Genomic DNA, 11367 nt, shown 5'->3' with positions numbered 1-11367 from the left:
GAGCAAGCCCTGAGCACTGCCAGGTGTGGCCCAAAAACCAAACAAAAAACTTCATTTCAGGGAGCCCAAGTGATAGTACAAGGGGGAGCGGAGAGGATGCTTGCCTTACACATGGCCAACCTGGATTCAGTCCCCGCATCCCCTCTGGTCCCCTGAGCACTGCCAGGAATGATTTCCTGAGTGCAGAGCCAGGAATAAGCTCTGAGCATTGGCAGGTGTGACCCAGAAACAAAAGTTTTAACTTCAGGACCAGATAAGATAGTACAGTGGGGAGGGTCGCCCAAGTGCAGTCAGGAGTGATCCCTGAGCACTGCCAGATGTGGCCCCCCTAACAACTTTATAGGTAGAACCAGCCCTTAACCCTTGGGTTCACCCTACACTCTGTGTGATACGCCTTGACATCACTGAGTCAAGTCTGATTGAGTGTTCCCCAAAGAATGTCACCCATGTGCCCCAAAGTTGCCCCCACGACCAGTCATACCGCTCAGCCCCACCAGCCCGTGCCTCAGGTCCCCTCCCCCCAGGCCATTTGCTCACCTTACTTCTTCCCAGCTGGGGCCATCTCAGGGACTTTTAAGGTAAAGGTAGAGGTCATTGGGGTGCAGAGGGCTCCCAGAGGAAAGCACTCACATTCAAAGGAGACCTGGTCAGCAGTGGACGGGAGGCTTCCCAGAGAGGGGTGGAAGTGGGGAGACCTGGGCCGAAGAGAACTGCCACATGCTGATACCAGGCGGGGTCTGGATCCTCAGGGCCAGTCAAGCTGGGCTGTGCTCCCAGAGCTGGGCTGCAAGAACTGCACCCCCCCCCCCCACACACACACACATCTACACCTTCCAGAATACAGTGTCTTGTGTCCCTTCTCCTGCTTCCCTGGGGTCTGCTCGCTGCAGGGATGTGGCCTCAGCGGCGGACAGGGCTGAAGGCCTGGACACAAAAGCACAAGACAGCCTGGCTCAGTTGCAGATTTCCTTCCTGTGCCCTGCCAGCTTGGGGACAGATGGATGGACAGAGCTTGTGTCCTTTTCAGCCATTAGCAGCTGCCTCTCGCCCGTACAGGCTCAAGCCAGGCCCAAGGGGCTGAAACCGTCCGCGAGCTGGTGCTGAGGGCGGTCGGAGGCCTGAAGCAGCGCTTCCCGAGCCCCCTGGATGGCTGTGTCCAGCGACAGGCGCAGCATCTGGTAGATGGTGCCAAAGGAGAGGCCCCGGGTGGTGAGGCAGCGGAGGACAGGCACCTGGAGCAGCTCGCGGGTGAAGGCCGAGGCCATCACCCCCGAGGCCTGGTGTAGCAGCTTAGCCACCTGCACCTGGCTGATGCAGGTGCAGGTACCCTCGGCCACCCCCGGGGAGCCTGTGTCCAGGCCCAGGCTGCGGTGGTAGCCTTGCAGACAGCGGGCAAGCAGGGCGAGGTCACACTCGACGTCCTTGACCCCTGGCACTGGGCTCTGGTTGATGCTGCAGGCCACCAGGGCCACCAGCCAGATGTGCTGGCGCAGCGCCTCTGCCTTCCTCTCGATGATGCCCTGGGACACAGTGGGCATGGCCACCAGGAGCGCGTGCCGCTTGTGGCCCGCCAGCCCCTGCACCATGGCCTCCTGCAGCTGCGGGAAGTCGTACTTGGTCAGCTTGAACGCGGAGATCAGGAAGACCCGCGGGTCCTTCAGGCCCTCTGCTGCAGGGGCAAGAGCACCGGTCAGTTGGTTTCCATGACAGAGCCCGTGATGGCCTGAGTTCAGATCCCATATGGTCTCTGGCCAAAGCCTTGGGCTTCTCCTACGAGTAAGGTGCTAACTCGATCTAGCGCCTGGGGACAGCACAAAAACGGTGTCTGGCCCAGGGGTCCCTGTGTCGGGTGCCCTTAGCCACCCCCCACAGCCTGTCCACTCTCCGCCTTGCACACACACAGGCCAACAGACCCTTTTCCCACCAAGGCAAGCGTGGCAGCAGGGCTGGGGAGGGCACGTGGCCTCGGGTATGATCTCCGAGTGACAGAACTGAGGACATGACCTTGGTGGTCCCAACAGCTCCTCGAAGCTCCAGTATCGGACCAGCAGGCCCAACTAGCAGTCTCACCAGGAGTGGCCCCCAGACCTTCCTGAGCTTTGCTGGAGAACCACATCCCCTAGTCCTCAAAAAAGAAAAAAAAGAAGAAAAGCCTCTGACAGGCCGGAGCAAATAGTACAGCAGGTAAGACATTGGACTGGCGTGCGGCCGACCTGTATGGAGCCAAGCAGCACCAGGAGTAATTCCTGAGCATAGAGCCAGAAGCATCGCCTGATGTGGCTCAAAAAAAAAAACCCCCAAAAAAACGCAAAAGCAACGGACTGGCTCCAGGTCCCTGAGAATTGCTCTCAGCCATGACAGGTATACCCACCTGGGGCCCGCCCCTCTCCCCAGTGCCATCTTGGGCCACCCTGCATTCTGCCCCACCCCCACCCAGGAGCCTGTCCCCCTCACCCTCCAGCCGCTTAGCACAGTCGTTCCTGATCTGACTGAGCACGGCGTCCTCCGAGAAGGTGCTGGGGCGGCGGCTGCGCGAGGCGGCCACGTCCACGTCCACCTTGGAGCGGACGAGGCAGAAGTGCGTGCCCCGCTCCCCGAGGCGGCAGGCCAGCTGGGCCAGGCTGTCGGGGAAGCAGCCGGCGGAGAGGAGGAGCAGCAGGTCATAGGGCTTCTGCAGCACCTGCTGCAGGTACTTGTCGGCCTGGAAGGAGGCGGGGCCGATGCCCGGCAGGTCCCAGATGACGACGTTGAGGTACTGACGGTGAGGGTACGGGGTCGGGGCCACCTTCGTTTCCACCACACTCGTCTGGGCCGAGTCCATGTCTTCGTCTCCCAGCCCTCGGAGGGCATTGACCAAGGTCGACTTGCCTGAGCCTGGGCTGCCAGTAATGCCGATGTCCAGCTGGACGTTCTCCAGCGCCTGGAGGGTGGCCTGCAGCTTGGCGGCCACTGCGGGCAGTGACCCCACCTCAAAAGTTTCCATCAGGGCCCTGGCACTCATCGAGAACTCCAGCAGCTTGGACGGACTGAGGCTGGGCGGGCTCTCCGGGGGCTGCCTGACCCCCGGGGCGAACTTTCCAGGGCCGGGTGACCTTCTACGGGGGAAGGGGCATTCTCACCCGGGGCTTTTCCCCTTCTCCCTCCCTGGCGTGTCCCGACTGTTGTAGAATCACCAGAAATTGGGATGGGAGACGGAGTTGAGCGGTGGAGCACTGTAGGCGCGAAGCCCTGAATCCCGTCCCCAGCACTGCCATGGGAATTAGAAAATACAATACCCACCCCAGAGTGTAACAAGATTGGGGCTCAGGCCTGTAGCCATCATCGCTGCCAACTGCCTTCCCTGGAGGGGCCCCTCACCCCCCCATCTGGACACAGATGGCCTTTTAGAGGGGACAGCAGGCCGCGGCTTTAGGGGGTCCACCTCCTACATGTGGATATAGCAAAAGGGGTTCAAGTCTCCTAGTCCTGGCTTTGAAGTCTTGTTTTGTGGGGGGCCACACCCAGCAATGCTCAGGGCTGACTCCTGGCGCTGCACTCTGGTCACTCCTGTTTACGAGGTGCCGGGGATTGAACCCAGTTGGCCACATGCCAGGTGAGCACCTTCTCTGCTAAGCTGTCACTCCGGGCCCTAGGCCCCTTTTAGGTATTTCCCCGAGCAACGCGCCTGTGAGAGGCAGCAATGAAGGCCACAACACCCCTCCCTGAGGGGCTGGCCACCCCAAAGTTTACAGACACCCGCTTCACAGAGTGGAACCTTAGGCTCAGAGGCTGGGGGGGTGGGTGGGTTGGAGTCACCTCCCTCTCTCTGACAAGGTGGGGGAGTTTGGGTCCCACCCCAGTGCCCGCGGTGAAGGCACTGGCCGTGCCAGGAAGTCAATTGAGGCCAGCTGCATGCACGGCAGGTACCTTCGCACCCCTGCCCTCTCCCCAGCCCCACCGGCTGCTCTGATGCTTGGCCGTGCCCTGCCGAGCCCCGCACAGCTCCAGGGCCTGGTGTGGTCAGACCCCCGGCCCTCCCTGGCCCACCGTCAGCACTGACTGGAGCTGGGGGCCTGGCACGTCTTCCTCACGGGCTGAGAATCCTTACCTGTGGCTCGCACCCGGGGTGGCCCACAGCCCTCTCTGTCCTGCTGTTGGGGGAAGGTCGGAGGCAGCTGGTGGCGAGGGGCAGGCAGAGGCCATGGGGAGGACGTGGACTGGTGGCTGGTGGCCAGGCCTTGATCTTTTTTCTACGGGTGCCACAGAAAGTTTTTGGGCTTTTGGGGGGAGCCCTGGCAGTGCTCAGGGCTGACTCCTGGCTCTGTGCTCAGGGACCCTTCTGTGGTACCGGGCATCAAACCAGGGTTGGCTACCTGGCAAGCATGCACCTTACTCCCCTGGCACTCTCTCCAGTCCTTTGGGAACTGATCACGAAGGGGCCATGTCCTGCGCACTGGGTGAGGGGGTGTCCTGCGATTTCCCTGATCTGTTTATGCCTCCACCCCCAGGGTGCAGAAAGGCCCAGGTGAACCCCAAGAATCCTTATGGGGAAGCCTACAGGAAGGAAGGGATCCCTTTGCCGAGCACTGAGCAGAGAGCACTGGCACCATTCCATCTCCCAGATGAGGAAGTCACCTTCCCAGAGCCCAGGGCAGTGCAGCTGGAACCAGCAGGGGCTCTGGAAAACTCCAGAGTGAGCACCCACCGGGACGAGGGTGGGGGGTGGGCAGGGGCCACCTTGCTGAAGTTTGGGGAACTCAAACTTCCCCTGAGCCATCTTGAGTCACAGGTGACCTGAGGCAACTCTGTCCTGTCCCCAATGAACACATGTCATCATGACTCAGGTGAGAAGGGTGGGAACAAGTGTGTCAGACCTGGGGGCACCCCCCATACACTAAGCTTGGGGTCCCGGGGATGCGTGGGCCAGATACCATATCTCACCCAGAGGGTTGCTCATGCCCACATCCTGCCCAACGCCCCCCACCCTTGGACACCACGAGTGCTCACCCCCCCAGCCGGGTGGCCCTAGGTCTCAGCCAGCAGGGACACCCCAACCCCGACAACCTCCCGAGCCTGGCCGCGGGTGGATGGGAAGCACCCTCTGCTGGCTCTCTCCTCCGTGCTCACAGACCCCTGTCCTCCCTCACTGCTCCCTCTCTCCTCCCGTCTTCCTCGGGCTAGGAGGGGGTCCCAGTGCCTCCCACCCCAGCCATCCTCACCCACCGCCACTTAGCCAGTGTGTCCTGACAGCTGTTTGGCCTGTTGCTAGGCACCATTGTGCCCGCTGCGGGCACCGATTGGCTGCCTGCCCCTCTGCCTTTGGGAGACTGGGGTTGTCAGGAAGGGCATGAAACTCAAACCCAACTCCACTCACCAGTCCCCTTTGTGCCCCTTGACCACTTGGGGACCAGAGAGATTCCAGGCATCCCTGGGAACCCCACCCCATTGTGTCTCCCCAGGTTCGAGGGAGTTCACACCTGCCATTCCCAGCAGTGCTGGGAAATAGAACCCATGGCCGCTACCTCAATCCTTGAGCCAGTGCCTCACCATCTTCCTGAGATGATGTTTTATATTGGAGGGAGGGCCACGCCTGGCGGTGCTCAGGGACCTTTAGTGATGCCGGGGATTGAACCAGGGTCGGCCCTGTGCAAAGTCAACACCTTCCCCACTGTCCTCTTTGTTCCTCTCACTCAGGGCCTCCCCAACTTCCTCTTTTCCTCACTTTGCCCCAGAGAATACCAGCCCCCTGCCTGCTGCATCCCCCCGTGTCCCTCCCCCGCACACACCCCTACTCTTGTGTTCACCACAGAAGCTGGTTTGGTTCATTCAGTCGGTTTGGTTTAAAGCTTGGCTGGGGGTGAAGGGGGGAGGCAGGCATTTCTCTATTTCTCTTCCGACAAGTCTCGCTTCTTCCAGCTGTCGAGAATGTACTTGAGGAGGAGGCCGAGCTTCCTGCGGGTCGAGAGCGGGGCGTCCTCGCTGCCCGACTCTCCCAGGCCATGCTTCTCCACGCCCACGTCGCCGCCCGCCTCCAGGCTGACCTCGGAGGGGGCCTCGTCCTCCTCCAGGGCCTTGATGCGGACCCGCTGGGCGTCCTCGGCCATCTCGTTGAGGCAGCCCTGCAGCATGGCATAGACGGTGCCAAAGCTGATGCCGCTGGCCACCAGCGTGCCGAACACGGGGACGCCCCTCTCGAAAGCGCGCGCCACGCGCATGGCCCCGTCCGAGGAGCGGGCGTACAGCCGCAGCACGGTCTCGGGGTTCACCTCGACGGCCAGCGGGGAGCGGATGACGGAGCGCAGGTCGCCCGCCTGTTTGCCCACCTGCTCGGCCAGCCTGGCCAGCGAGTCGTCGTCCAGGCCGAAGCTGCGGTGATAGCCGCGCAGCGAGCGGACCAGCAGGGCGTCGTCATAGGCAGCCGCCAACCCGGGCACGGGCAGGGCCTGGATGACGCCCGACACCAGTGCCGTTTTGAGCACCTGCTCCTGGAGCATGTCCTTCTTCTTCTGCAGGGCCTCCAGGGAGATGTCGGGCAGCGAGAGCAGCCCCGCGTGGCGCCGGTGGGCCGGCAGGTCGTGTTCCCACGTGGACATGAGCAGCGGGAAGTCGTAGCGCGAGGGTGAGAGGTTGGACACCAGGAAGATGCGGGGCTCGGCCACGCCCGCCGCCCGCAGCCGCTCGACGCAGTGCTCGCGGATCTCTTGCAGGACCAGGCCCTCGCTGAAGACCGAGGGCCGCTGGCTGCGCGTGGCCGCCAGGTCCTCATCCACCTTGGTGCGCACGAAGTAGAACTTCTTGCCCTGGCGCAGGATCTCAGAGGCCAGGCGGGTCTCCACGGCGCCGCAGCGACGCGGCGACACCAGCAGGAAGAAGTCGTAGCGGCCAAAGTCCACCTGCTTCAGGTACTTGTCGGCTGGGCAGCCCGGAGTGCCGGCCCCGGGCAGGTCCCACAGGGTCACGTCGGGGAACTGCGGGTGCGGGTAGGCAGACGGGTGCATGGTGGTCTCCACCACGCCCGTGAGCGCTGCGCCCGGGTCCTCGGCCCCCAGGCCTCGCAGCGCGTTGATGAGGGACGACTTGCCGGCGCCCGACTCACCCGTCACCCCCACCTCCAGCCGGGTGGTCTCCGAGGAGGCCAGCAGCTCCCGCAGGCGAGAGGCGGCCTGGGGGAGGTCGCCCGCCTCGAAGGCGCTGCGCAGGGCCTCCAGCTCTTCCTTGCCCATGAGGATGGTGGTTCCCTCCTCTCCTGGCACCGCGGGCAGCTTGGACGTCGCCATGGTCCCCTGGCGCTCAGAGGGCAGTGGGGGGTGGGAGAGTGTCCAGGGCGCGGTCCTCAGCGTCTGTGGAGAGGGGGTGGTGAGAAGGGGCACTGCACACGGGTCGCCCCTCCAGACCTCTGTCCTCTCCTCCTCCACATCTCAGGGTGCTCGTTTTTTTTGGGGGGGGAGGTATTGGGTCACACCCCACCAGTGCTCAAGGAGTCACTCCTGGCTATCTGCTTGGGACTCGATATGGTGCTGGGGACGGAAACAGGCTCAGCCGTGTGCAAGCCAAGTGCCCTCACACCCCTACTGTCTCTCCACCCTCACTCCCTACCCCGGGGCCCCCGTGCTTGTAAACCCAGGGGAGGGGGACTTAGGAGAGCACCTCCCAAGGTGGCAGGTTTGCTGCATGGTCCTGGACAAGGAAGGAACCTCTCTGGGCCTCTTTGTTTCCCGGGATGCCTTCCTCCCAGGCACGGAGGAGGAGTCTAGGAATGGGGCGCATTCTAGGGGTCACCTGGGGTGCCCGCATTTAGCTTCCCGCTCTGCTGACACTAAGCTTGTTCTGATCGTTTCTGGGTTTGCAGCTGCGGGGCTGGAACCCAGAGCCTCACGTGCGTGCGAGTCATCAGCTCAGTGGAGCCTCATTTCCTGCCCCCCTCCCCCCAACTCTTTGGCTGGGAGCGGGGAGCATAGTGCTCGCCCACCCAGTGGTGTTGGGGCATGGAGTTGGGGATGGAGCTCAGAGCTGCCCCCAGGCCAGGCCCCTGCTCGCCACCTGAGCCACCTCCCAGAAGTCCCCTGCCTCACCCCTCACCCCTGAGAATCTTTGTCCCTGAGCCCCGGCAGTTACACGGCCAGGTCTGCAAAGGGCCATGCTCCAGTCCAGCTCTGAACCCCAGACCCAAGCTGCCTGCCTGGGCTCCCGTTCCTGGCTCCATCACCAGCTTTGACTGACCCAGGCCAAGAGTCTTCTTCACTCGGCTCCTCCAACGCTCGCTCAGGGGCCGCGGGGGAGGAGAGTTCCTTTAGGACACTGTCCTCACCCTTATCTGTGCTCCTGGCTCAGGGCCAAGAGCTGGACCAACGCACCAGAGCAAAGGCTTTGCACGCATAGAACCGAGCGCCACAGGTATGACCCAACACCCCCCCCCAAAAAAAAGAAAAAATCCCCAACAATAAAGTTACAGGGACTAGGGGTCCGGAGAGAGCACAGCAGGTAATGTGTGGACCTTGCATGCAGACGACTCAGGTTTGTTCCCAGCACTGCATTTGGTCCCCTGAGCCCACCAGGAATGATCCCTGAGCACCGAGCTGGGAGTAAGCCCTGAGCACCACAGGTGTGATCCCCCCCACCTCACTAAAAAATAAACAGGTCCATGGAGATTTATTCCTGGCTGAGTGTGTATTAATTGTCTCAACAGATGTTGACTTTTTCTTGCTGTCTGCAGTTCCAGGGATTAAACTGGTCTGACCCTGCTCTGTGTCTGTGTGTGTGTTGGGGGGTAGGGGGGCGGTCTCCCTGTCACTGAGCCACACCCCAGCTGGGCGGTTGTTGGCCAAGTCCCTGCCCTCTCTGAGCTACTCCTGCCACAGTGCTCCCTGGGTGATCACCCCGCGCCCCCCAGCCCTGCTCAGGGTCACAGTGATGTGAGCCCTGTCTCTGTCTGGGGGGTCCCTGGGCTGGATGAAGGCTGGCATGGTAACGGATGTTCTCATCTGTCCCCCCGCTGGGGGATCCCCAAAGCTGGTTCTTTTTTTTTTTTTGCTTTTTGGGTCACACCTGGAGATGCACAGGGGTTACTCCTGGCTCATGAACTCAGGAATTATTCCTGGCAGTGCTTGGGGGACCATATGGGATGCTGAGAATCGAACCCGGGTCAGTCGCGTGCAAAGCAAACGCCCTACCCGCTGTGCTATCGCTCCAGCCCTGCTGGTCCTCTTCTCTGGGTTCCCCCCATCCGCCGCCTTGGGGGCCCCCGGGACCAGCAGGGGCTCACACGTCTGGGTCTCCAGACTGGGTGGGGATGCGGCTCACACCAGCACCAGTGAGCAGGACTCCTGGAGAGCTGTCCCCCATCCCTGCCCCCCACCTGCCCCAGGTAGGAGTCTGGGACCCCGGATGGGTCTCAGCGACAAGGGAGGCAGCCCAGAGGGCCGGGAATGGGGGCTGGCCTGGCTGACTTCCCTACCCCCAGGGGACTCACCCGCCCTGCGAGCTCTCCGTCTTCCCTCAGTCTCCCCGCTGGGGGGTCCCCGCTCACCCAGGCCCAAGCGCGTTGCTAGGACCCATTATGGCAGCTACACGCAGCCTATTGGCCAGCTGGGCTGGGTGCAATAATGTGCTGGTGATGTCAGGGGGCGGGTCCCCAGGCCAGGCACCCCACCCCCTACTGTTCAGGGGGGCCAGAGTGACCTTCTAACCTGGAACTGACTCAAAGCCCCATCCCTGCTCACCAAAACCCTCCCATACCCCTCAGGGACCAACTCCCCAGTCTACAGCCTGACATCGGGGGGAGGGTCACTGCCCCTGCCAGTCCCCCACCCCCCAATCTGGGGACTGTGGCCATCTCTGCTCACCAGCTCACCTCAGGAGGTGATGACTAAGCAGATATGGAGGAGTTGGGCGGGGAGGGGCGGTGGGCAGGGCTGCCCATCATGACAGCAGGGGGCGCTCTACCCCTATTCTGAACCCCCCCCACATCCAGCCCTCACCCTCCTAGACACCTCCTGTCTCCTTCCTCTCTTCCTCCTCCTCCCCCTCTTCTTCCCAGAAGGAGGCGGGGTGAGGGAAGGGACTCCCCAAGAAAAGAAGGGGAGCCGGGCAGGATGCTAGTGAATCCCGAAGAAACAGCAAACTGGAAAGAGGCAGGGCGGGGGAGGGGCCAGCTACAGGGACACCTCCACCCGGGCACAGTGGGGGACACCCCAACTTCCCCTCCACCCCAGCCCTGACTTCCTGTGTGCGTACCCCAAAGGCCATGGTGCTCGCATCTACAGCAGCCATGGTGGTGAGCCCAGGCTCTCAGGCAGGGCCATTAGCCATGGAGAGCTCCCCCTTCCCCCCCTCAGAGTCCCACAGCCCACAGGAGGGGAGCAGGGAGTGACAGAATGGTGGGGGACACATTCTCAGACACTCCCAGACCCCAAACACAGCTCAGACTCCTCCCCCTGCCCACAAGTCGGGAGGAAAGACAGACCCTCAGCTCAGAGGCTGTAGGTGGTTCCAGAAAAGCAAGTCAGACCCACACGGGGGCAGGAGCAATAGCACAGCAGGGAAGGCTCTTGCCTGGCACACGGCCGACCTGTGACCTGGGGTGGATCCCCTGCATCCCATAGGGTCCCCTGAGCTCCACCAGACATGATTCCTGAATGCAAAGCCAATGCAGTAACCCCTGAGCACCGCCGGGTGTGACCCCAAAACAACAAAGAAAGACCCCAGAGCTCAGAGATGATGGACTGAGCGCCATGTGCAGGGGGACCCACATTCATTCTGCCCGAGGCCCAAGTGCCCAGCTGTCCACTGGGAGTGCATCTGAACTCGGGGTTCTAGGCAGGAGGGAAGGAAGATGGCCTCAGCCCAGGGGGTGCCAGGTCACTGTCTGCACCGTGCCGGTGGCACCGCCAGAGAGAGGCTGCACCTGGCCTCCACCCGGTCATGCTCTTCTCCTCTCCCCAGGCCCCATCCTGGGCACAGCAAGGGTGAGGCCACCAGACTCTGCCCTCCAGGGACATCAGATCCAGCCCTAGTCACTGACTGGGGCACCTACCCCTCCCCTCTGGGGCAGCCACCAGGGGCTTCCTGGAAGAAGGGGCACCAGAGCTGAACTCTGAGGGGTGGAGAAGAAAAGCAGTTGGCCTAGGAGTAGTATCCCAGTACAGGGAGCTGTGGCTGAGATGGGGCCTGGAAGAGCACTTCCACGTGGAACAGGGGTGCCTCCAGGCTGTAAATCCCGGGAACTGAGCACTCAGCACTTGCACGGGCCTCACAGGGCTATGGCTCCTTTCCTGGGGCTGGAACCCGCTTCTCTCACCTGTGTTCCCAGGAGCACGGCTAGGGCCAGACCTGAGACTGTGTCAGTCAGAAGCAGCTCCTGCAGCTTCGAAGGCACCTTTTCCCATCCTG

At 62.3% G+C, this 11367-nt stretch overlaps 2 protein-coding genes across 2 annotated transcripts; both read right to left on the bottom strand.

Annotated features, from left to right (window-relative positions):
- Positions 1-7: 7 nt before the first annotated feature.
- Positions 8-3779, bottom strand: LOC101555438 (interferon-inducible GTPase 5-like). The gene is made up of 2 exons (XM_004621416.2): positions 2455-3779; positions 8-1669 (listed from the first exon to the last, which is right to left on the bottom strand). Exons 1-2 carry the CDS (start codon positions 2999-3001, stop codon positions 1059-1061), a joined length of 1158 nt encoding a protein of 385 aa, XP_004621473.2. The 5' UTR covers positions 3002-3779; the 3' UTR covers positions 8-1058.
- A 667-nt stretch (positions 3780-4446) lies between these two features.
- On the bottom strand, positions 4447-8625 carry IRGC (immunity related GTPase cinema). The gene has a single exon (XM_055145187.1). It carries the CDS (start codon positions 7254-7256, stop codon positions 5862-5864), a length of 1395 nt encoding a protein of 464 aa, XP_055001162.1. The 5' UTR covers positions 7257-8625; the 3' UTR covers positions 4447-5861.
- Positions 8626-11367: the final 2742 nt, after the last annotated feature.

Source organism: Sorex araneus, chromosome 8 (genome assembly GCF_027595985.1).
Source record: "Sorex araneus isolate mSorAra2 chromosome 8, mSorAra2.pri, whole genome shotgun sequence".
NCBI lineage: Eukaryota > Metazoa > Chordata > Mammalia > Eulipotyphla > Soricidae > Sorex > Sorex araneus.
Note: the sequence above shows the minus strand (reverse complement) of the source record. Positions and strands in the feature narration are given on the sequence as shown.